The 24,133-nt window shown below is 41.2% G+C and overlaps 1 protein-coding gene across 8 annotated transcripts in view; it reads left to right on the forward strand.

Annotated features, from left to right (window-relative positions):
* Positions 1 to 24,133, forward strand: part of SLIT2 (slit guidance ligand 2) — a 264,819-nt gene that overhangs the window by 168,683 nt on the left and 72,003 nt on the right. For all 8 annotated transcript variants that reach the window (XM_053403609.1, XM_053403608.1, XM_053403613.1 and 5 more), the window contains 4 exons: positions 1,725 to 1,796; positions 7,354 to 7,425; positions 13,468 to 13,631; positions 16,678 to 16,816. In XM_053403609.1, coding sequence (XP_053259584.1) covers positions 1,725 to 1,796; positions 7,354 to 7,425; positions 13,468 to 13,631; positions 16,678 to 16,816 — 447 coding nt within the window. The remainder of the gene's footprint in view (positions 1 to 1,724; positions 1,797 to 7,353; positions 7,426 to 13,467; positions 13,632 to 16,677; positions 16,817 to 24,133) is intronic.

Consider the following 24,133-nt stretch of genomic DNA (forward strand, 5'->3'; position numbering starts at 1 on the left):
AGAAATAGTACCTCGGGTTAAGAACTTTGCTTCAGGGTGAGAACAGAAATCGTGCAGCGGTGGTGCGGCAGCATCAGGAGGCCCCATTAGCTAAAGTGGTGCTTCAGGTTAAGAACAGTTTCGGGTTAAGAACAGACCTCCAGAACAAATTAAGTACTTAACCTGAGGCACCACTGTACTTGCTTCCAAGTTTAAATGCTTAAAACCAAGCAGCTCAGCTGCAGTCAAAATACAAGCCCTATTCAGGCATTAAAATCGCTTGAGAGTGAGGGAAAGTTGTGACATAGGAAGCCTATTCTGCATGGGTACGCTTCCTGCACAAGTCAAACTCCTGCTTGCATATGGCTCCTACATTCCTAGAACAGGCTCTCCACTTCAGAACCCACCCCCCATGTGTGGGGAGCAGGGGGCAGGGACAGCAATCATTCAATCGTATGGCTATTGACTGTAGCTCTACTATTTCTCCCATGCAATTACCAGTGTGTGGGCTTTCCTTATGGCTGTTTTCAAACTTTATCATAATTGTTGGCAGGTTTATCATTAAATGGATAGGTGTAAAGATTTCCATACTCACTGAATCCGTTTCAGACAACCTGCCTTAGTTGCTTGGGATGGATGGATAGATTAAAAAGTGGGGTGTGTGTGTGTGCATCTTTGTTGAAACAAGAAAATGTTGCATAATTTTAAATAAGGTTAGCAATTTAGAAAGAAACCCCTATAAATTGATCACCCCAGTCCTATTCACGTTTATCTGGAAATAAGCCATGTGGAACTTAATTCATGAACGTATGCACTTCAATATTGTATTTTAATTTTCATTGTTATGTTTACAGAAATGGCGCTCTTATTTCAACCAGAGATTTTGGTTTTGCTCTTTGTATGAAAATGTATCAATCCGCCATTCAATACCACACCCCAAATGAGGCAGTTGCCAATGTAGTAATGCTCTGAACCGGGGAAGGTAATAATCTTCAGAAAACTGAGTCTAAATTTTTCATACCTTAATACTTGAAGATTAATAATGTATGGGGCAGCCCTGGTGATTTTTATGCCTAGAATTTCTGTGCTCCTTTATTGCATCTTATCTACATAGCTTCATGGAGAATATAAACTGTAGGAGTCATACACTAAGGATTGCTTTCACGAACAAGAATATGAATTGGTTTTATTCAGAAGGGAACTGGGGGAATGCTATGAGCATCATATGCACGCCTAAGGATGTGGAATTCTGCCTTTACGGAACTAAGGGTGGTCTCTCTCCGGTTCGCCAAGGATAGTGAAATTAACATGCAGCTGGGCTTCTCTGATAAATGGATTCTGTTAGGTCACTGAGGGGATGCTTGTGACATTAAGTGATTTACAGCCCTTTACCTTAATGAAATTGTTTCAGCGAGATGACGCTGAGAGCTTTTAATGGATAGCTTTTCTTGATGTAATGAAATTGCATTCCTTTGGCATTTAATATAAGGTGCAGTTATTATTTACTGGAGCTTTCCCAAGGCTGTCGTGTTTTTGCACACGCAGTTCGGAACAAAAAGAGACTTCGGTGGCGGCATCAAGACCAGAATGGTGTGTGACATTCTTAAGCAGATGAGTGTATTTGGGGAGTGCATTTCAGTTAGTGTGGCCTACCTTTCGAGCCTTATCTCTTAAGGAGGCTTTCTTATCCACAGTGCTGCCAGCCTTCATCTCTTTCACATATCGCCTCCTAATCTATTTAACAGGCAACTGGATTACAACCAGATCAGCTGCATTGAAGATGGGGCATTTAGGGCTCTCCGTGATCTGGAAGTGCTGTAAGTAAACTGCTTGTCTCTCTTACTTTTTAAAACAGAGAAGTCCAAATGCAGACGCTCATCTCGTGTCAAAACGTTTGAATGAAATGATGTATTAGAATATTGCTTGATAAGATATTGTAAGCACATGGAAAGAGTTGAGATAATCCCCCCATTTATTTATTTTTACAAAATCATCACATTTGTCAGATACAACCATGTAAGGGCAAAGTAACTTCCTTATGGAAATAAATAAAGGGTTTTATGATTCAATGTATTCTTGTAAGCCCATTTTCCATTGTTCAGATCCACACAATTATGCCCCTCTTTTCAATCATAATCTTTGTGTAATGAACACATTCCAAAGCCTTGAATACACATTAGCAGCTTTCACAAAGCAAATTTTCTAGGAGATGGGTGTGTGATGTTTTCAAGAGCTGTGGCTTTACATACTCAGTTTTTCTTGCAATTGATTTTTCTTCCTGACCTGCTGCCTGCAAGCTGTTCACTGTGGAATAGCTTCACAGAAGTCAATAGGAGTTTTGTAGAAATAAGCAGGTAGGCAAGGTAGAACCATAAGTTCCTTTTGAATTGTCATACCAGTGATGTATAGCTTATCTTCATTTAACTGAAAGTGGGTACAGCCTAGTACCCTAACACATTCCCTCTTCCTGCATTTTAACTGTAATCATTATTACATTAATGATGATTAAATAAAAAATCTTACTGCCTCTGAAATAAGACAGTAAATGTAATGAATAAAATATCTTTTTTTTTTAAATGGCACATAATCGTGAAATATGCTGTCAGTCAGTATTGCATGTTCATTGGCAACACATTTTAAATAACTTATTTTCTCTGTCAGTATACAATGCCCTATGCAAATGTGCCATTCGTTGTTTTGATTTAATTGTTTTAAAAACAACCAGAAGGCACAAGGCTAAATTAGTTCTAAAGGAGATTCTTGTTAGTAGATTTCAAAATCAGAAAGTCATTTTCAGATTTTATTTTATTTTTAAATAAAAGGAACCCAGAAGACCAGATGGAGAGCAATAAATATTATCATTATTTGGCAAATTCAGAGCTAGTCCCTTCTGTCCAGCTACAATAGTAAATCACAGTTAACACTAGTTTGCATTTAAAAACAATTGTACCACTCCTTGCATTTTATTCAAGATGAGGTATTACAATGTTATAAGAATTTTTAGGTCTTCTATATATATCATAGAGCGAATAATATTGTAAAGTGAAAATACTTTTTAATGTAAAAACATTTGGATTATTTAAGTTTTCAGATGGGTCGTATGCCATTCACACATGATCTACATTATTTTATCAGCTGCCAAAGAATTTCTAATCCTGGATGAAGTAGTGTATTACGCTTTCCACTGTTCATATAAAACTTTAATCTCATAGTAAGCTATGGAATCTATCCCATGTAAAATCTTATGCAATGAAAGTCAGGCCAGGCCTTCCCAATGTGCTTTCACAGTACTCTGTTAAGTTAGTGCATCATGTATATCCAATCTCTTAATTGGATACTATCCATACTCATGCCCATTTGTGGCAAAAGCTCTGTTTGTTGCTGGATCAGTTCACCATAAAACAGTATGGCATCCCATAAGAAGGTAATGAGCCTAAATGTGCACATCGTTATAGGAACAGCTACGCATGACTGGTAGCTGGGCACGGCTATTTACATAGCAAAGAACAATTAAGAAAATTCATTAAAAAAAAACATGTTCTAATATTCTGCAGATTTTGTTACTTTTGAAATTGTGTATATTGACGTTTAATAATGTGTGTGCGGGATGAGCGGAAGCGAAGGACCAAATTCTTAAATCTGTTAACAGCTTGAAGTTAACCACTTATGTTTTCTATTTGACTAATCACATTGTTGCTTTTAATAGAGCAAAGTTCATGGAATGCAATATATATATGTATGTGTAGCAGGCTTGTGCGTGATATATATATATATATATATATATATATATATATATATATATATGCTTTACGGACAGGTTTTCCTCAAAGTCTTAACCGTAGACTTGGTATATTTCTAATAACTATTTCTAATAAAATTTCTAATAACAACAAAAAAATTTGAGGAACGAAGGAAATGCTTCCTGTGAATGGCAATGCAGTTTATGTCTTATTAAAACAGCCAAATTGAAATTCAGACCATTCAAAAAGAACACTTGGAAGGTTTTTAAGTAGTACTTCTGCCAGTGAATTCGTCCTGTGCCTGCTATTGTGGTTTTGAAATCACAACCTCCTGTTTTTAATTTCCCCCTGCTGCTGGCGGTGTGTGTTTGTGTGAATGGGGATCAGTCAAATAGTATGGAAATGGCAGAGGGAAACAATGGCTCTTGGAACTGTCACAATGTGGTCAAATTCAGCAGCCAAATTGCAAAAAAGGAAAAAGGAAAGGGAAACATTTTTCTGTACTGATAACTTTGGGTTACTTGAACCCAGGAAAGAAGAAAGAGTAAACAGATTACAGGAACATTTTGTGACGTCGGGAGGTTGGAGGTGGAGATGAACCGGCTGTGAAATGTCATAGGTCATTGATGTCATGTGTTCTGGCAGCTGGTCCATGAACCCATGAAATAACTTCTTGTTCTGGAGAATACCATAGACTTCAACAAGACTAGTTTTGCAACACAAATCCCTGTAGATCTTACAAGTGCACACCTGTTTTGATAGCAAATTTGCATGCTTTTTCAGAGTACATATATAGTTATTTGCTTATTGGCTTCATACGGGTTTGTTGCATTACTCAGGATGCACATAGCAGCTAGAAATATTTTGGTAGATACAGGATAGCATCCAGCCTATTGTGCCAACAATTTGTAGAACAATCAGCGCTAAAATTAATTGAAAGGTACATCAGAACACTGTTCCATCCATGGAGCTATTAAATGATTCTTGAGCATGTCAGGATCACTTTGTTCCTTTTTGCTAAGAATGCATTTATTTATTTTTTCTACACAGTAAGGAAATAATAAGAGTTTGGATTTTCACAGACTTGCAGGGCGGTTTTCATTAGACTGGTGACACTGATAAGTGCAAACTCAATATTTTGAAGCAGTTCTCCACACCCTGTTGTTTCACAAGTCTTGACAATGGCATAAACCCTTTCATCTTTCACTTAAGCCATGTTCATAGGCATTTGATATTAGTTGACAAAAACACCTTCCATGTTATTGAGTTGAGATTGCAGGTGTCCGTCGATTGCAGGTGTCTGTCTGTTTTGGTGTTATTAATATTACAAGTAGAACCTGCCGCAGAACACTTCAGAGCAGAGTGATCCTGGTTAGCTATGTCTTCTTCCCAGATACTCAGTTTAATTTCCTCCTTCCCTACTTACAGTTTTCTGTTCCCCGCAATGGTCAGTCTGCATTCCTTATCCATTGAAATCCTCAGGCCTTACTTGGCTTTCCCCTGATTAAAAAAAAATGTAAACAATTCTGACACTTTTAATAGCATGTGAAGCTGTTGTTGTTATTGTTAAATGTATTTACTTTTGAAATTATTATTTAGTATTATTGTTATTATTAATTTCATTTTTCAGTTGCCTAGGGTTGGATCCAAAGAAATTTCCTCTTTCAAAGCTTTCTTAGTTGCAGGAAGAGAGTGTCAGCCCAATACCTCTCTCTACCGGAAGCAGAGCCTAAATGTCTTTCCCTTTCCCTTCCAAACAAACAAACAAACACCCCACCCTAGGACCAAAACTGTACTATTCTGACAACACTTCCTGACTTTACCTCCAGAAGCAGGTCACTGCATGCTGCCACATGGCAGGACCAGCTCCACTGGATCCAAACCATATTGCATCTTTCCCGCAAGAAAACCATATTACTCTCCCTGAAGGTGCCAGTCACTTGTCTTGTCAACATCTTTCCTTAAAGTCCATGCTTTTGAAATGCAGTGTTAGTATCACATAGTTCAAATAATGGATATCTTGCTCTGTTGTGATTCTGCTCAGCTTTGAGGTAGCCATCTTTCTGCCCCGGCCTACGTTCACGACTGCCATTTTACAGTATTATAAATAAATAAGCTTTTCAGATTACAGCTTCCTTCAGAGTGATATGAAAAGCTATATATATATATATATTGAAAGAAAAATGCATTATTTTAGGTTTAGGACACATACACCTACCACACACCGTTCTTATAGCATCCTCCTTTGTTGGCGCGCATAGCATAATAGATTTATGCAGGTGTTTATGAATTTTGACTTGGCTAACTAGTGCTAGGTCACTGACCTATTCTCTTGTTCATGCTGAGCTTTTGTAGGATGTTCTGGCAGCTCCTGGGTGCTGCTGGCAACTTCTGCCAAAGCTGCAGAAGGGAGAGAAACTACGGTACCTTTCATTTCCTCTTCCCCTCTTTTCCATAGGGGAAAAGATTGTTTCTCTCGCTTACATTGGGCTTTTTTTCAGAAGATGCTTTTTTTGAGGCCAGCAAAACTCCTGCAGGATGAGGGTGCTTGAAAAATATTTTTTTAAAAAACTAACATTTTCATAAAGGCAGATCATGCAACTCCGCACTTAGTTGTTCATCTTCCCTTATCATTTTTACTGAATGTTAACTATTTAGACACTGTCCCAATCCACCAAATGTCTTGTACATGCAAACTTACTCATACACATTCATTTATGTGTCAAGATCTTCTTAACTGGATCCAGGCAATTGATTTAACTTACTTTCAAATACGTTTGCTTAGTGCTAATACTGTATTGAGTACAAATTTCAGTTTTCCTCTTTTACATCCGATGAGCATTTCCATCTCAAAATAGCATCAGCCATGAGAAGTTTTTCATGATCAGAGTTTTCATCCTGATCCTAAACATAGTTAAAGCCTAAACACAGTAATATATTTCCAAGTCAGTTTAAGGTTAGTGTTGGTATGCATAAGCGAATTCTCTTTAGCACCTGTTGATACAATAATGGAGACGTACTTAGTATTGAATGTCAAAAACATAATTTAACTTCCATTAAAGTTTAAGAAAAAAATTTTGTTATAATATTTTTTATTAGTTTTAGTTTACAAAATGTTAAAGACATACCACGCAAATTGTTACACACATATTCTTGTTTGGACTTCCTTCAGCTCTGATAATCCTCCGTTGTGATCACATCTCCTGCAATTCTTAACTTAATATTGCCTTAACATTTCTTAACAGATCATCTCTCCCTTTCCATTTTTACAATATTTCTTGAATTACTCCTCACAGAACTTCTTGTAAATCTACAAACGTAGTTTGATCATCATAAAGTTTAAGAAAATTAGAGACTTGGCAGTGGTGGCTAATGTCTTAGTATACCTTGATTGAACTGCTCTAAGGTTACCTATGCAAGGCTGCCTTTGAAGACTGCTGGAAACAATAGCCGCGGTGAGACTTCTGACCACCACTATATTTTTTAAGCATATATTTGCGGTCATTCATCTGTCTCAAGAGACAGTGGAGTGCACCTCTGGGGTGAAGTCAGTCTGTTTCAGATGTTTCTTCAAATATTCGTAGAACTGTTGTGTCATGTGAAAAAATGTGTACCTGTCCTTAATGTTTTACAGCACTCTCAACAATAACAACATCACACGACTCTCAGTGGCAAGCTTCAACCATATGCCCAAACTCAGAACCTTGTAAGTAGTTAACGTGTTTTACTTAAAATGTGATAAAATGTAATTCCTGTTATTAGTTTTTCACAATAACCAGTGTTGGGAACTATATTTTAGAGGTTTGACCATTTAGTACTACCCTGAAGGTGTGAGTCACTGACCTGAATACTTCCTTTTGCGCAAGCAAGCCTTTCCGCCTTTGCCGTAGTGTAAGTGTTGGGTTGTGTACAGACTGGTGCAGTGTGTAAATAGCAGGGCAATTGCAGAAAAATGTGGATTTCAAGAAAGGCTTGATAATATTTGAAAGTTGAGAAGGTGGGTGGCACATCACAGCCCCATAAAAGATCAAAAATGCAGGGCATGACCATGCCACAAAAATTGCCTTTAATTTTTTGGACCCATATGTGTTATATCTGTCTTGTGTCTTGAGCAGGCTGATTATTGGCTAAGCTATAACTATTTAAGTCTCTTAGACCAGTAGAATTTTCAGAGCACAAATTCTTCACCTGATTCCTTGTGCCTTGCATGTCAGTGTGAAGAAAACATTTGAAGGTGTGATAGATTGAAATTTTACATAGTCAAAACATATTTAAAAAATAGCTTCTCTGGAACAAAACCTGAGAGGTATTTTGAGGAACTGGTCAGGTTTCACTTCAGATCGCAGTAGAATCTGTGATTGGCTGTCAGATATGATAAATGTGAAATCTTTAAGGTTTTATTGCTGTAGTGCTAGCAGGCCTAATTCAATTAAAATGGCTCTCCCAGATTTTTTTTTTTAAAAAAATATAAATAATACATGTTCCAATAGTGCAATAATTAAGGTTGTGGCAGCAGTTGCTTCAAGAACCCAATATTTAATGATGGGTCTTACATGTAAAATATGCATAAGGCTATTAAGAAAAATAATTGAACAAATTCTACTTAGTGCTGATGTTTTTTAAAAAAGAACACCAGTGTTTGATATGTTATCAACAGTAGATAAGTAAAACTGCATGAAGCTCATTCTCATATGCATTTAAATCAGAACTGAGCCCCAGGTGTTTATCCTCCTCATGGCACCACAGTTCAGGCATTTGATGAAACCTTCTCTTCCCTATATGGAAAAAAACAAGCTGCACAAAGCGTGGCCCAGAATTTGAGAAGCTTTTGCCTCCTCAGAGTCGTAGTAGTTGCGGCTGCAGCAGCTCTTTTCTCATTCCTTAAACAACCAGCCATGCCTAATAGGGGTTATTAATTCCCTTGAGTGTGGCTTTGCTAGGTGGCTCAGGATGGAATCCAATAGAGATGAATAATAATAATAATAATAATAATAATAATAATAATAATAATAATTTATTATTTATACCCCACCCATCTGGCTGAGTTTCCCCAGCCACTCTGGGCGGCTCCCAATCAAGTGTTAAAAACAGTACAGCATTAAATATTAAAAACTTCCCTGAACAGGGCTGCCTTAAGATGTCTTCTGAGTGTCAGGTAGTTGTTTATCTCTTTGACATCTGATGGGAGGGCGTTCCACAGGGCGGGCGCCACTACCGAGATGGCCCTCTGTTTGGTTCCCTGTAGCCTCACTTTTCGCAATGAGGGAACCGCCAGAAGACCCTCGGCGCTGGATCTCAGTGTCTGGGCTGAACGATGGGGGTGGAGACGCTCCTTCAGGTATACAGGACCGAGGCCGTTTAGGGCTTTAACGGTCAGCACCAACACTTTGAATTGTGCTCGGAAACGTACTGGGAGCCAATGCAGATCTCTCAGGACTGGTGTTATGTGGTCCTGGCAGCCACTCCCAGTCACCAGTCTAGCTGCCGCATTCTGGATTAATTGCAGTTTTCGGGTCACCTTCAAAGATAGCCCCACGATGGAGCAAACAGCAAAAGCTCTCTAGCAATGTAAACTGTACACTTGGCTCTGTTTATCTGAGAAAGGGCTAAAACGCCACAACTTCAGCTGAGATCCTGCAACCTGACAAGCCTACTGATCAATGGGGGGGTGTAAAACTAGGGGAGATTTTCAAATGGGTCTCCTGTAGTTTTAAAAATGGTCAAATGATGGCATGTAGCACCGAGAAAGGAGGACTTCAACCCTGATCCGTTTTCTTTATGCCAAGTCTCTCATACACACACATCAACTGAAGGATCTGTTTCAGCCTAGCATAATAATAATTATGTATTTTTGAATTATTTTTATTAATTTTACAAATTATTACAAATCAAACCAAATGAAATTAATTTAATACAATTTCTTAAAATCAGCATTCCCGCTCCTGTTCCAAATGTATGATCATCATCATTTGCCGCATTATTTCTTATTTAGGGTCCAGTTGACATCCTTGACTTGCCATTAAACCATTCTTCCAGCTGACTGCTTTTTTCACCTTACAAACAGCACCTCCGTTACATCTTATAAATAAGTAATCAATTTTATGTGTGTAGTCCTTCATATACATTGTTGTTCCAGACCTGGTGTGCTGGGAGAGTTAATTACTATCTTCCATTGTTCAGTTCTTTGCAGTGTTTATCTGGATGGTACAAGGTCATATTCCATTCCTTCCGCTGTTTACCAACTAGCATAAAAGCTAACGCCATAAATAACTCACGGAATGCATATCCAAACTCCCCCATTAAAATTCCGCTCTGGAGTTCTTCCTCGGCACACAGCTAAAAACAAAATCTTTTTTCAAATTCAGCCTTTTTGCCAGATCTGTTCAGCAGCAGTTCATTCTTTTGTCGCTGCATTCTTCCAACAGCACTCCTAGTCCAGTCCAGGAATAATTTTAAATAAAGTCCATGCAGCCTTGGTTGAGTGGGGAAGGCATAATAAAACCTTGTTAAATTCTTTGTTGAGCATAAATCAAAAGCCTCCCCCCATCTTTTCCGAAGTAACAAACAGAATAACATAGCAGTGGCTACACACGTCCTTTTCATTATGCAGAAAAAAGGACCATTTGAAAAGCATAAGACTGCGCAAAGCACCTTGTCCTCCTTTTCCTGGCTGTTTTAAGGATTCTCAAGCTTCGAAGAAAACATTCAGATACCTTCAAAGAGCCAAGCCCAGTCCTTTCAGCAGCTGACTGATTGCAGCCCATTAACACCTGGTCCAGAAACACTCTTGATTAATGCTAGTTGTCCGAATTATGGAGGAACCAATCACAAATCATGCCGGGCTCATCTATGGCAGGAACACACTCCCAGTTGCACCCACTCTGCCTTTCAAGTTGGCAGACACAGGCTTGAGTGGCACAGCGGGATGCAGTGAGCTCCCCAGACCCCACTGGGGAACATTGCCAGTATTTTTGCCTCATAAATCCTGGCGTTCCGCTGCCTGAACCTCCTCGCTGCCCACGGAACGTAGCAAGGAGCTACCACCATTGGTGACGTAGCCGGAAACCTATTGTTATTATTATTTATATGCTGCCCATCTGGCTGGGTTACCCCAGCCACTCTGGATGGTTTCCAACAATTTGAAACACAGTGAGACATCAAACAGTAAAAACTTCCCTAAATAGGGCTGCCTTCAGATGTCTTTTAAAAGTCAGGTGGTTGTTTATTTACTTGACATCTGATGGGAGGGTGCTCCACAGGGTGGGCTTGACTGAAAGGCGCTCTGCCTGGTTTCCTGTAACCTCCCTCCTCCTCCTCCGTAATACAATAAAAATGATGGGTATGGCAAATAAAAATAAATATGAAAGTAGAAAAATAAAACGGGCAAAACACCACTATTAAAAAACACAATGCCACATTCAATTGTAACATATGAGAAGTACTGTCAGATGGAGCTGGATCTCAGCGTCCAGGTTGAATGATGGGGGTGGAGATGCTCCTTCAGGTATGCAGGGCCAAAGCTGTTTAGGTCCTTAAAGGCCAGCACCCACACTTTGAATTGTGCTTACTGGGAGCCAACGTAGATCCTTTAAGACCAGTGTTATATGGTCCTGGCTGCCATGTCCAGTCACCAACCTTAGGAATAAATACTCAACTTTTAACAGTTCAGGAGCTCTATCCTCTTTTTTTTACTGGACAACCTTAACCTATGCTATCAACCTTAACCCTGATATCAATGCAACATCTTTCCACCAACAGCTGAAAACCTCAAATCCTTCCCTGGCTCCTTTTACTCCCTCTAGCCTTTAATTAACTGCACTGCTGCTATGATCAACTTCACAATCCAATACTTCGTTTCCCCAAACAGAGCCAACATGCCAAGATGAAAACACTTACGGTTTTGGTATCTTAATATTAAGCATTGTTTTGAACATGGGTCTTTAGGTGTCAATGCACCTAATTCCCTCTACTGTAATTAAACCAAAAGAGATGGAAGAGACGATTCAGCAGAAAATGTGCTAACAAAAGGATTTCTGCAAGCAGTTACGCTGGTGGCTAATAATACCTCAAAATGTTCATTAGATATTGTTCTTAAAACTCAGGTTTTAGCATGGAACACCAGTTCCCTAATCAATAGGTAGTCTTACATTACAGGAAAGACCAAGGTTTGAGATCAGTATTGAAGGATTGCTCTGAGCTACAGGAAGAGGGATGTGCTAGAGAGGGAGATAGTGGGAATATTTGTTGGTGGTCTGGTAAGATTAGGAACACCCCAGATATATACATCACATTATTCTTGGTCCATGGTTTCTCCATTTCTCAGTCTAAAAACCTTGGATGCCATTTACCTATCTTTTCCTACCCACAAGCTACCCACATATTCCTAGAATCCATAGGGAAAAGTTTCTCAGCGCCTCCTTCCAATTTTTCACAGACCTAAAGGCTGCAGCATTCTTAAAGGCTTACTGTGTCTCTGTCAGATTTTGCAGGCTCAGAAATGTTCATCTGTCAAGAGAGACAGTGAGAATCCAGTACAGAGTTCCCATCTTTCATTTCCCTATAGTGATAAAGAGCAGGGCCTCAAAAGTGATAGCAGACCTATCATTGTCACGTTGGAATGGACCACGAGGGTCATCTAGTCCAAATCCCTGCAGGACTCCTTTGCCCAACATGGGACTTGAACTCAGCAACCCTGAGGTTAAGAGTCCCATGCTCTATCAACTGAGCTACGTATGTAGCCACAATCAAGGCAGCGAGGAAAGAGAGTTAAATGTCAGCTCAATAGCAATGGTCTTATTAGTAGTAGTGAGGACAATAGATTAATGATGTCATAATTATGAGAAGATGGGGCAGGGAGACTTTTTAGCAAACTGTGGGGAAAGGGGCAGTTTGGGGCAAACTCTGGGGGATGGGGATTGGCAGCAAAGTAGGAATGGTGCATACTGTATTTTTCGCTCTATAAGATGCACCTGACCATAAGACACACCTAGTTTTTAGAGAGGGAATGCAAGAAAAAAAATATTCTTTAAAGGGAGCGCTGAGCAGAGCCTGTATGCATCCCAGGTTCTGCTCAACGCTCCCTTTCACAAGCCGCATGGAGCGTGTGTGCGGCGCTTGCAGGCTTTTCCCCGAGGAGGGAGAAGGGCAGCCTGTCACTGATGAGTTGCCCTTCTCCCTCCTCGGGGAAAAGCCCCCAAGAGCCTCACACACGCTCCGCACGGCTCTTTAAAGGGAGCGCGGCTCTTGCTGGCTTTTGCGGGAGGTGGTGGAAGGGACGGAGTGCGGCTAAGCCAGAAGCTAGAACAGTGAGAGGGAGCGCAGCAATCCCTCTTGCTGTTCTGGCTTCTGGGATAGCTGCACAGCCTGCATTCGCTCCATACGACGCACACACATTTTCCCTTACTTTTTAGGAGGGGAAACGTGCGTCTTATAGAGCAAAAAATACAGTAGGTGGGGATGGGGGTGTTGAAGGAGCTGTGGAGGAGTGGGAGCTTGGTAGCAGGTGTGGTTACTGAGCAACTCAAGCAGGGGCAGCAGCCCTTAATAACCTCATATAAACCAATCATAAGTGAATGCTTAGCAAGCAGTTAACACATTATAACCTCTCTGGAAACTTGTGGGGTCTTCTAGACTAAGTGCGTAACGTTGCAACTGCAGGCTTTAATCATGTTTCATCGTTTGCTTTGTACTTACTAGACTATATTGCCTTTATGTACTTTTTGGTTTTATTTTGCTGTGTTTTATCCAGCCGACTCCACTCCAACAACCTTTACTGTGATTGCCATCTAGCTTGGCTCTCCGATTGGCTACGCCAGCGACCTCGGGTTGGACTATACACTCAGTGCATGGGCCCCTCACATTTAAGGGGTCACAATGTCGCTGAGGTTCAAAAACGGGAATTCGTCTGCAGCGGTAAGACTCTCAATATTATTACAGCAGTACCTTGATGTGTAATGCATGACAAAACAGCCTGAAAGAAGGCATGGGTAACACAAGCTTCACTAACTGTGCACAAAACATAGTGCGTTCAATCTACTTAAAGTCAGGCTGCATATGTCTCAACCCCTTCCCTTGGCTATATAGATGCAGGCAGCTCAGCTCAAAGTTGGGAGTCTGGGAGGCATGCATGTACCAACTGTATCCTCATCTAGTCATCCCAATGTGCCTGAAGCAGATTTCACACTCTCCAGAACCATGAGACCTTGTACTGGAAAAGAGGGGGGGCTAGCTGGGGATACTGGAGGTAGGGGGACGCGGGTGGCACTGTGGTCTAAACCACTGAGCCTCTTGGACTTGCTGATTGGAAGGTCGCGGTTCGAATCCACAGAACAGGCTGAGCTCCTGTTGCTCTGTCCCAGCTTCTGCCAACCTAGCAGTTCAAAATAACGCCAGTGCAAGTAGATAAATAGGTACCACTGTAGCAGGAAGGTAAACAGTGTTTCTGTGTGCTCCGGTTTCCGTCATGGTGTTCCATTACACCAGAAGCGGTTTAGTCATGCTCGCCACATGACCTGGAAAGCTGTCTGTGGACAAACGCCGGCTCCCTTGGCCTGAAAGCAAGATGAGTGCCACAACCCCATAGTCAGCTTTGACTAGACTTAACTGTTCAGGGGTCCCTTACCTTTTTTTTCCTTTACTGGAGGTAAAAGGTAAAGGGACCCCTGACAGTTAAGTCCAGTCATGAATGACTCTGGGGTTGTGGTGCTTACCTCGCTTTACAGACCGAGGGAGACGTCATTTGTCCGCTCCACAGACAGTTTTTCTGGGTCATGTGGCCAGCATGACTAAGCCGCTTCTGGCACAACGGAACACCGACAGCAGAGCAGTGCACGGAATCACCGTTTACCTTCCCACTGGAGCAGTACCTATTAATCTACTTGCACTTTTGGGTGTGCTTTCAAACTTCTAGGTTGGCAGGAGCTGGGACCGAGCAACGGGAGCTCACCCTGTCACGGGGATTTGAACTGCTGACTTTTTGATTGGCAAGCCGAAGGCTCAGTGGTTTAGACCACAGCACCACCCGCATCCCTCAAGGTATTGGAGGTAGAAAAAGGTTAAATATTTCCCCTATCAAGCAGTTGTACCCTGCATGTACATAGGTGTGGGATGGGTTGAAGCCGGCTTCTTCTGGGTCCTGTGGGAATCACTCAACAAGAACTGCACCTTTGCTATGATTAGATTCAACCTCAGGTTACACATCTAGTGTCATAGTTATGAGGGTGGGTGAAATGTGTGGGCCCAGAATATTAAATCCAGAGAGGTTTTTAACATAAAATAAGTAGCGTATTCGAAGTGTACTTCTCGTTTATGCTCTTGCAATTAAAACCTCTTATGAATTGAAAACCCAAAGGTTTGGAAAACAGAATTCGTTCTGTACATTTTACCATGTGTGTGGCTTTTTCAATTGCTTGTAATGACATATTAAAATAACTAATGCTATACCACTAACATTTGTCTCTATTTTTCCTCTGTTCATACCCCCTAGATGAGGAAGAAGGCAAGTTCATTTAAATAAAACCAATCTTTTAATGGCAGATTAAATCATTAGTCAGCATTGCTTCATCACGTTTCCTCTAAATGTGTATACAACAGCTGTACCTGCCCATTTTCTCTTTTACTCACCAAAAGGCTCGCTGAAAAGAGGGGTTTTCAGCAGTGAAGAAATTTTCTCAAGTAGTATTTAAAACATGAGATAATTCAGTATTCTTGAAAGTTGCAACAGGTGGTTGTCTTCGTTCTGCGAAGCAGGAGTGGCTCACCTGTGTATTGGTCCCCAAGAGATTTCCACCCATTTTTAAAAAATGTATTTAAAAATACTGTTCATGTGGGTTTCCCACTGTGATACAATTGTGCTAAAAGCTTTACTGTGCCCTCTATTTTTTTATTTTATTTTACTAACTGCTGCCATCATTTGCTGTGATACTGTATGTCTTTACATTTTTTAAAAAAATACTTCATTTATTGCTGACTCAGTCCACTGCTGTTATTCTGTGATGTCAAAAGATTTTTTGCCCAATAACTCCAAATGCAGAAAACAAAAAACCCCAAGAGGGTCAGTGCACACCAAAGCCCACAGAAGTCACCCCTGCCGTTGACTTCAGCAACCTTGGGTGCTCCATAAATGCTTTAAATTAAGGGAGCAATTTATTAACTTATTTTTGCTTGTTTGCGCCACTGAAGAATGAACTGACTGCCAAATATATACATATGTGTTAATCAATGTTGGTAAGTTAAAGACTGCACATTGGTAATTATAAATTATTTGGTTAGCATATAAGGCTGAAGAAGGTTCCCTATGAAAGCTATGAAAGACGTTGATATGGTGGAATCTCTGGACTTAGCCACATTTCCTCACATCCTGCTGCTTTTCCTTCCTGGGAAAACTGCTCTTTAGTGCTCAGTCGGAGCAAATGGCAATTGGGTTTTCTGTGGATTGCGATTTAGAGCTGAAGAGCAGGTTTCCCCTGGGAAAGGAGCAGGGCAAGTGGAAAGCTGCTTGGACCCATCCTTTCTAGCATAGAAGCTCAGTCCTAGCAGCTGAGGTCCATTTGGCCCCTCAAATAAAATATTTGATGGTCCGTCCGTCCGTCCCACCCAAGTTGATGGGCATTGCCATTCAAATGGTGTATGTGCTTGTGATTGATTGTGCAGGGAGGGACTTACCTGGGACTCCCCAATATTTCCTTCAAGTTGGCACCTCTGCTTTCTAGGCACTGGGCAATGGAAATGTGGGTGCTTTAATCCAGGCTTCCACCATACAATATGTGAAAGCATTTTCCAAGCATTTACTTCTGCATATTTCGTTTTAAGGCAGTTTTGGAATCTGTATTCTGGAGCAGATTGGGGGAGGGTTAGAAAAAGCCTTGCTTTTCGCTGTCTTGTGTAGTGAGGGTAAATTAGGTGTTTCATTAATAGCATTCTTGCAGTTTTAGAAGTAGCAATCTGTTACTGTTTCCAGGTCATCAGTCTTTTATGGCTCCCTCCTGCAGCGTCTTGCACTGTCCTTCTGCATGTACCTGTAGTAACAACATTGTGGACTGCCGAGGAAAGGGCCTTTCAGAGATCCCGACTAATCTGCCAGAAACCATCACAGAAATGTACGTAATGGGATTTCCCCCTACTTTTACTAATTTAATTCGTTTCTTGTTTTGTTTTTTAATTGTTTATCACAAGCTCGTACTGTGCTAAAATGGGGCATACAGAAATATAACTTCATAATAGCATCATTTCCTGAATGGATATTTCACATAATCTTGTATTTGCTTTTGTGGGCTAAATATAGCAGCACAGACTACATTTCCCCCCGAAATGGATTCAGATGGATATGTTTGTGTAAATGTTTTTGAGACATCATAAGAAGGGCTATAATTTTAAATAAGTATATGTGAAATATTTAGAAGTTTTCTCCCATCGATGACGTCAGCCACCTTGGGTGCTCAATAAGTTCAGAATTATGTGCTGAAAATGAATGCTTGGATACCTTTGTCCTAATGGCCACAGCCATAAAACAGTTGACTATGTACTCAAACGGATTCTGTTTGAAGATATCTATGGAGTGTTCCGGACACTTAGTGGCTTCTTGTTACTATCATGGTGTGGCCTTTCCCAGCAACTCACCAAGTCCAAACATGAGCACTGGGATCTAGCATTGTGTTGGAAGTTTCAGCAGTGACAACATCAGAAACCTAGCACTCACGTTTTCTGTATCTAGGACAGGCTTCCTCAAATTCAGCCCTCCAGATGTCTTGAGACCACAATTCCCATCATCCCTGACCACTGGTCCTGCTAGCTAGTGATCCTGGGAGTTGTAGGCCAAAAACATCTGGAGGGCCGAGTTTAAGGAAGCCTGATCTAGAAGGTGTTAAAACTCTGAGTGCAGAGAAAACTTGCACATCTCCAAAGCAGATTTGGGGGTTTTGACTAGATGAAGGTGAACAAAGTCAGACAGGGCAGGGTATAAGACAATGATTGGTTTGTCCATCCAGGTGATGTTACGAAACCTCTTCTAGAAGGGGCTTCGCTCCCCATAAAGGGTCAGTTTTGCAATTTGGAGGGTGCTTTTGGATCCAACATTGTCACAGTCTGTTGTGTTGCTCGAAGTGCCTTTTTCATCTCTGGCTGATACTCCAGCTACAACCGTATCTGGAGAAGACAAGCGTAGCCACAATTTACTCATGCTTTGGTAACCTCCCATGTAGGCTGTTTAAATATGTCGTATCAGAGACTGGCTTTAAAAATGGTTTGGAGACTGCAGTTGGTTCAAAATAGGGTCACAGCACTATTAAATGAGCATTTTGGTCACATTGTGCCAGTTATCAGCCGTACTGCACCCTAATCTGATTTTGGGCCCAATTTAAAGTTTTAAATCCCTTGGGACCAGGTTACCTTATACGATCCCCAACAAATTCCTATCCAGATCTTCTTTGGGGACCTTTCTTCTGAGCCTACCCACCAAGTAGATGGGGGGTTTCCGGAGTGAGGGCCACTTTGGATGTGGCATGGAACAACCTCCCCGGAGAGGTTAGCCTGAGGCCTTCTCTTATGGTCCTCCTGGTGCCAGGTGATGGCTTTTTCCTTCACCCATAATTTTTCATTGTGCTTTGAACTAATCTTGGGCAGTTGTGGCTTAGTGTGGTTTTAATCTGAGCTGTGAACTACTTACGCTTTTTCTTATTTCTTATTGTTTATTTTAATTACTGTATACCGGTATATTGTATTTTGAATGTTGTCTTTTTCGTCAGTTGCCCAAGAGATGGGTAGTGGTGCTGATAAAGTGTAGGCAACACTTAAACTTTGTAACTCACTGCTTATTGATATCAGGCAAGCGACTTCACCAAACACTTTTCAGTGCCTGTTTAAAACGCATTTGTTTAGGCGAGCCTATCCAGACACATATATGTTGAGGTGTTTTAATTTATTTTACTGTTAATCTTTATTACCTTTAAATGTTTTTGATAGTTTTTAACAGTTTTTATTTATAATTTTAATACTTCTTGTAAACTGCTTAGAGGTTTTACTAGGGTCAGTGGCAACAGAGAATGGCCTTCAGTTCTGCCTAAGGTGTTCCCTTACTAGATTTTCCTTCCCCAACCCTTTTCCTCATTGATTTTCAATTGGTTTCTCAGTTAAGTTCAGTTGGTTCAGGCTGTAGCCTGCCCTTTCTTTATGGTTTCTGACACGTGTTATCTAAAAGCAAGAGTCCTGAAAGACGTCACAGAAATCCACTGCCTACACAGCAGAAAATGAGCTGCAACTTCCACGTTAGAGCAAAACTTTATTCTGAATTCAGATGATTTATTGTTGTGTTACTCCATGATGACAGTGTTCATCGCTTTTGCTGATAAAATGCAACTGGAGGCATTTTTGTCATTAACAACCAGTCCCTCGAGGTACTGCTTGATAGAACAATTTGTGTAGATATTAAATACTAGTCAAGCTGTAGGACAATGTTTAAAGATTCACTAACACAGATATTGAGTAGACTGTCAGACAGGCTTGTTTAACAGTCAAGGGGCAAGTATATAGAACAGCAGTTACGAACAACACTTTGAGGATGTAAGTAGAAAATTCATTCATTCAACCTTTTTATTCGACCGTCAGTCAGAAAAAAGTACATTTGTCAATACACAGTTAAAACATCCAGGAAGATTTTAGAACTTAGCCAACACTAAAATGGGCTAAACAGATAGCCCCATATCAATACAGTCAATTATGGTCTTGCGACGCTTAAAAGCTAAAAAAAGAAATTTGGCCACCAAGGAAGGTATAGCTCTAGTGACATTGTTCAGCAATTTAGGAAGCTAAATTGACATAGGAGTGGGTCTATAAAATTTTGTCTAAGCTCTGCATAAGAAGGGCAAGTCAAGAGAATGTGTTCGGTGGACTCAACCACACCCATGGCACAATGACAGGTTCTCTAGGCGTATGGTACTCCCCTATACCTTCCCCACAATATCGCAGAGTCAAGGACATTTAATCTAGCCGCTGTAAGAAGTCTGCGGTATTCCACATAGTGGATTTCTGCAAGGTAGGGAGCTGGTATGGTCCAATAAATCTGGTCCCCTAGAAACATCCCTGGTTTTACCTGGGCTATGTCCTCTTGTCTGGCAATGTCACTCAGTCTCCGGGAGATCACAGCTCTAGCTTGATTGTACGTCATAGACTCAAAGTAAAGGTGAGACAATCCGTAGGATTGAACCTCGTTAATGACCTCCCTTTCCCACAATGATTGGAAATTGTCCCTCAATATCAAGGGGGCAATACCCACTGGTTTAAAACAAAGCTTGAGCCATAGCCAGAGCTTCGTCTTCAAGGCCACATACCGTAGAGCTTGCCAGCCGACCTCTAATCTCATAACCGCACCCGCTACCGAGGGGGGAATCCTAAGGATGGCTCTAAGGAATCGCGTTTGGATAGAATCCAGTTTCAAAAAATCCCTACGGGAGCCTAAAGAGATGCCCACCAAAAGAAGGGGGAGGACTTTCATTTGAAAGAGTCTCAAAGCTATCTTCACTGATTGAGCCTGATTCTTAGCATATAGAGATCTAATCTGGGTGGCTGCTTTAGATGCATTAGTTGTTATATAGTCTCTATGGGCCAGAAAAGACCTATTTGACCGTATTACTTGTCCCAGATATTTAAGGCAGTTAACCTGCTCTAGGGGGATCCTGTTCATCGACCATCGATGGAGTCTCGGTCAGGCAGAGAAGACCATGATCTTGGTCTTAGCATAGTTGGGTTGGAGCTCATGCTGATCACAGTATTCATGTAGAGCTTGCAACATTCTCCTCAGTCCAATAGGGGATCTGGCAAGAAGTGTGGCGTCATCCGCATACAGAAGAATATTCAGAGATCGGCCTGCTAATTTTGGGGGGTGGAAAGCATCATTGGCCATGTGAGTCACCAGTGAGTTAATGTAAAAGCTAAACAATGCTGGGGCCAATAGACAACCCTGTCTTACCCCTCTAGTGGTGGTAACAGGGTTGGAGACTAGGCCTTTATTGCCTAGCCTGATTCTCAGAAAGGTGTTTGTATGGAGGCTGATAATCAGATGAAGGAGACGACGATCGATCTTTGTAGCAGCCAGTTTTGTCCATAGCTGCTTTCTAGAGATTCGATCAAATGCCTGCTTTGGGGCTTTGCCAGCATACTTTTCCGCCAGGTGATTCAAGGTTAATATTTGGTCTGTGGTAGATCTTCCAGGGCGAAAACCCACCTGTTCATCGGCAATGATATTGTCGTCCTCCATCCATTTCGATAGTTTGTTTAGCAGGTACCCCGAGTAAATCTTCCCAATGACATTTAGCAAGCTGATTGGCCTAAAGTTGCTCGGCTCTGTACGTGGGCCTTTCTTATGTATTAATACAATCAACGCAGAGCTCCAGCTTGAGGGAAATTTTGCTGTTTTGTTTATATGCGTGTAAAGTGCTGCTAAAAGTGGGATCCACCAATCTTTTTTTGCTTTGATGGCATCAATGGATATAAGGTCATCACCGGGGGCCTTGCCTGCTTTAAATCGATCTATGAGGGTTTCAACTTCAGGGCATGTAACTGGGTCCCAATCGGGCAGTGCTTCCGGCTCCACCGTATCTCGCAGGCATCATGGGCTGCATACAAATCGGCAAAGTATCTTTCCCAAGTGTCTGCTGAGATGTGGGGTTCTATTCTTGCAAGCGGCCTACCCAGGTATCTGGGAATTAATTCATGATATTATTTTACAAGTAACATCATAAGCAATATTTAGTTGATGCAAATGCTTTGGAGTAGATTTGTATAATAGCCTGAAGGCTTCGGAAAGCATATGAAGAACATGAGATCTCTTCCTTTGTCAAAAGACAGGCATTAGGCATAGTAAGAAATTATGTCGGTATCTGTCATAACATTTTAGATTCAGGAGCTGAAGTGATTTCCTTTGCTAAGATCTATTTCGTTTGCTGACATCTTTTTTTTTGCCATTTACACTAACAGCAGATGGGAAATAGGCTAAGATGTGAGGCATTTTTATTGCCATATATAATCACCACCTGTGATTATATTGCTTATATTTGTTTTCTGTGTTAAGGAAGTTTGATTTATTCTTGTGAATATAAAAAGCAAAGCTACTTCAGTGCAATGCAATTGAGTTTGTCTGCACTTCCAGTAGCATAGTAGAAACCAAGAGTATACTAGTGTGATCTCTCAGCTGGAGTCTGCATCAGAGAATGACCAGGAGGCCCCAGCCTTAAGCCAAGCCCAGGATCAGGTTCCATAGGGCGTGAGGAGCCAAGATCCTACACCAAGGCCCTGTAGCTGGGCATTCACATCCAGGATGTGGCTGCTGACAGGTCCCAAGCCTGAGGTAATCTGGTGAAGAGCCTGAGTACATGCAATAACTTCTTGGGAATAAAGGCCTCTCTAGAACAGGGGCAGGCAATGTGCAGCCCAAGGGCAGGATGCGGCCCACGATGACCGTTTTACCGGCCCATGAGCCCCCCCCCCTGAACTGAGCTGCCCGCTCAATGAGTCCCCAATGCACTGCGCTAAACCAGCGCAGCACTGTGCGGGGACTTGCCGAGAGGCGCCGGAAATCACGTCTGTGCATGCGCAGATACCAGAAATAGCGTCTGCTCATGTCCAGATGTAAAAAATTGCTTCTGCGCAGGTGCAATTTTCGGCGTCTGTCGCAAATTCTTCACGGCACTTATATATCACCAGACCCTTATATATAGTGAGAGGGTGGGGAGGGGTATTACTCAGAAGGGTGGTGGGAATGGGTGATTGGCTGATAGGTGTGGTAAACGACTGTTAAGGACTGCAATTGGTCTTACAGGAAAAAGCAAAGGGGTGAGATGGCTAAAAATAGCTTTATCATGTATAATGAGATAAGAATCCAATGTCTCAATTCAGACCAGGTCTCTCCATGGTTTTAAGTTTGGTGATAAGTTGCAATTCAGCTACTTCTCTTTCCAGTCTATTTCTGAAATACTTTTGTATTAAGACAGCTACTTTGAGATCTTGTATAGAATGTCCTGGGAGACTGAAGTGTTCTCCTAGTTTCCCAGAATGGTAGCTGTGATCTACACTGCCTTCACCTGTGCATGTTGGGAAATTACCTTCATTTGAGGGTTCATGGGCTATTGCTCCTCTCTCCAGAATACAATGTTACTCTGTGTGTGAGAGAGAGATTGCATGTGTCTGTTGAGCAGAATATTTGCCCAATATAGTTTTTCCTGTGGAAGTGGATGGGATGCGCAGGAGTCATGTTTGCAGAACGGGTTCCCCCTTCCTTGCTTGAGTGGGGTGTCTTGTATTCCCAGGTGTAGAAGTGGAGTTGAGGTTCCTGTTGTATTTGAAACCTGAGTGTGCCATTACCCAGGGATTAGCTAAGAAAAACCTGACTCACAGAGTTTCTTGCCCATGAATCCAGCATTTTTGGTTTTCAATAGTTTTGGGGGGTGGGGGAGAGTTATATGCAAAGGAGAGGAAGTCCAGCATTCCTTGTTTTTTCAGTGCATAACAATACAGCAACATGATGTTCATACCTGTAACTAGATAGTCTCCATATTCACTTTGAAGCACATGATCAAAAATTGTTTTATTGGGTTTTGTACCTTGCATTGACAGATGTGCAGCTATATTTTATCAAGAAAGGAAAGTTCTCAATGGTGAGGAGAAAAATACTTGAAAATTCTATCATGCATAATACCTTCTGCCCAGTAATTTTTTTGAATCACTTTCTTGGGTTACATTTGACTCTGGTGCCAGATTAGTACAAAGCATATTGCTTTGGGATCTGATCTTCAGTCTGAGAGGGCTGGTCATCCACTCCCTGGATTTCTGTGTCCAGAACAGCCAACATGCTGCCATCCATGGTCCATTACAACTCCCATCACCTCTGACCATTGGCCATGTTGATGCAGGTGAAGAGAGTTGTAGTCCCACAACAGCCTGAAGGCATCAGTTTAGGGAAGCGCTATTTAACTCTTTGGGATTCCCTGCCTAGGAAAGACCATCTTACAAAATCCTTGTCTTTTTGCCAGTTAAAGCTTGTCTGTTAAACGTTTTCCATTCGGTTATCTAGCTGGTTTATTGTTTGTATTGCTGTTTCTGGTTATTTTAAGTTACATTTCTCTTACATTTGGATTACTCGGTTTTACTTTTGCGCTGGTTTTCATTTGATTTGATTTTGTGACACTTGGGCCTTTTAAACAGAACAGGATTTCACATATACGCTGTAATAATAATAATAATAATAATAATAATAATAATAATAATAATGTCCCATATAAGTGTAGACAGTTGTTAAGATATTTTTAATTTAAAACATTTTTTATGTGGCGTTACACAGCTCAAGGCAGCTTACATAAAATTAAAAACAAACATTTCATGAGGGTATAAGAAGAATCTCTGCTGGATCAGATCTAGTCTGGCATGCT

This window comes from Podarcis raffonei, chromosome 9 (assembly GCF_027172205.1).
Source record: "Podarcis raffonei isolate rPodRaf1 chromosome 9, rPodRaf1.pri, whole genome shotgun sequence".
NCBI lineage: Eukaryota > Metazoa > Chordata > Lepidosauria > Squamata > Lacertidae > Podarcis > Podarcis raffonei.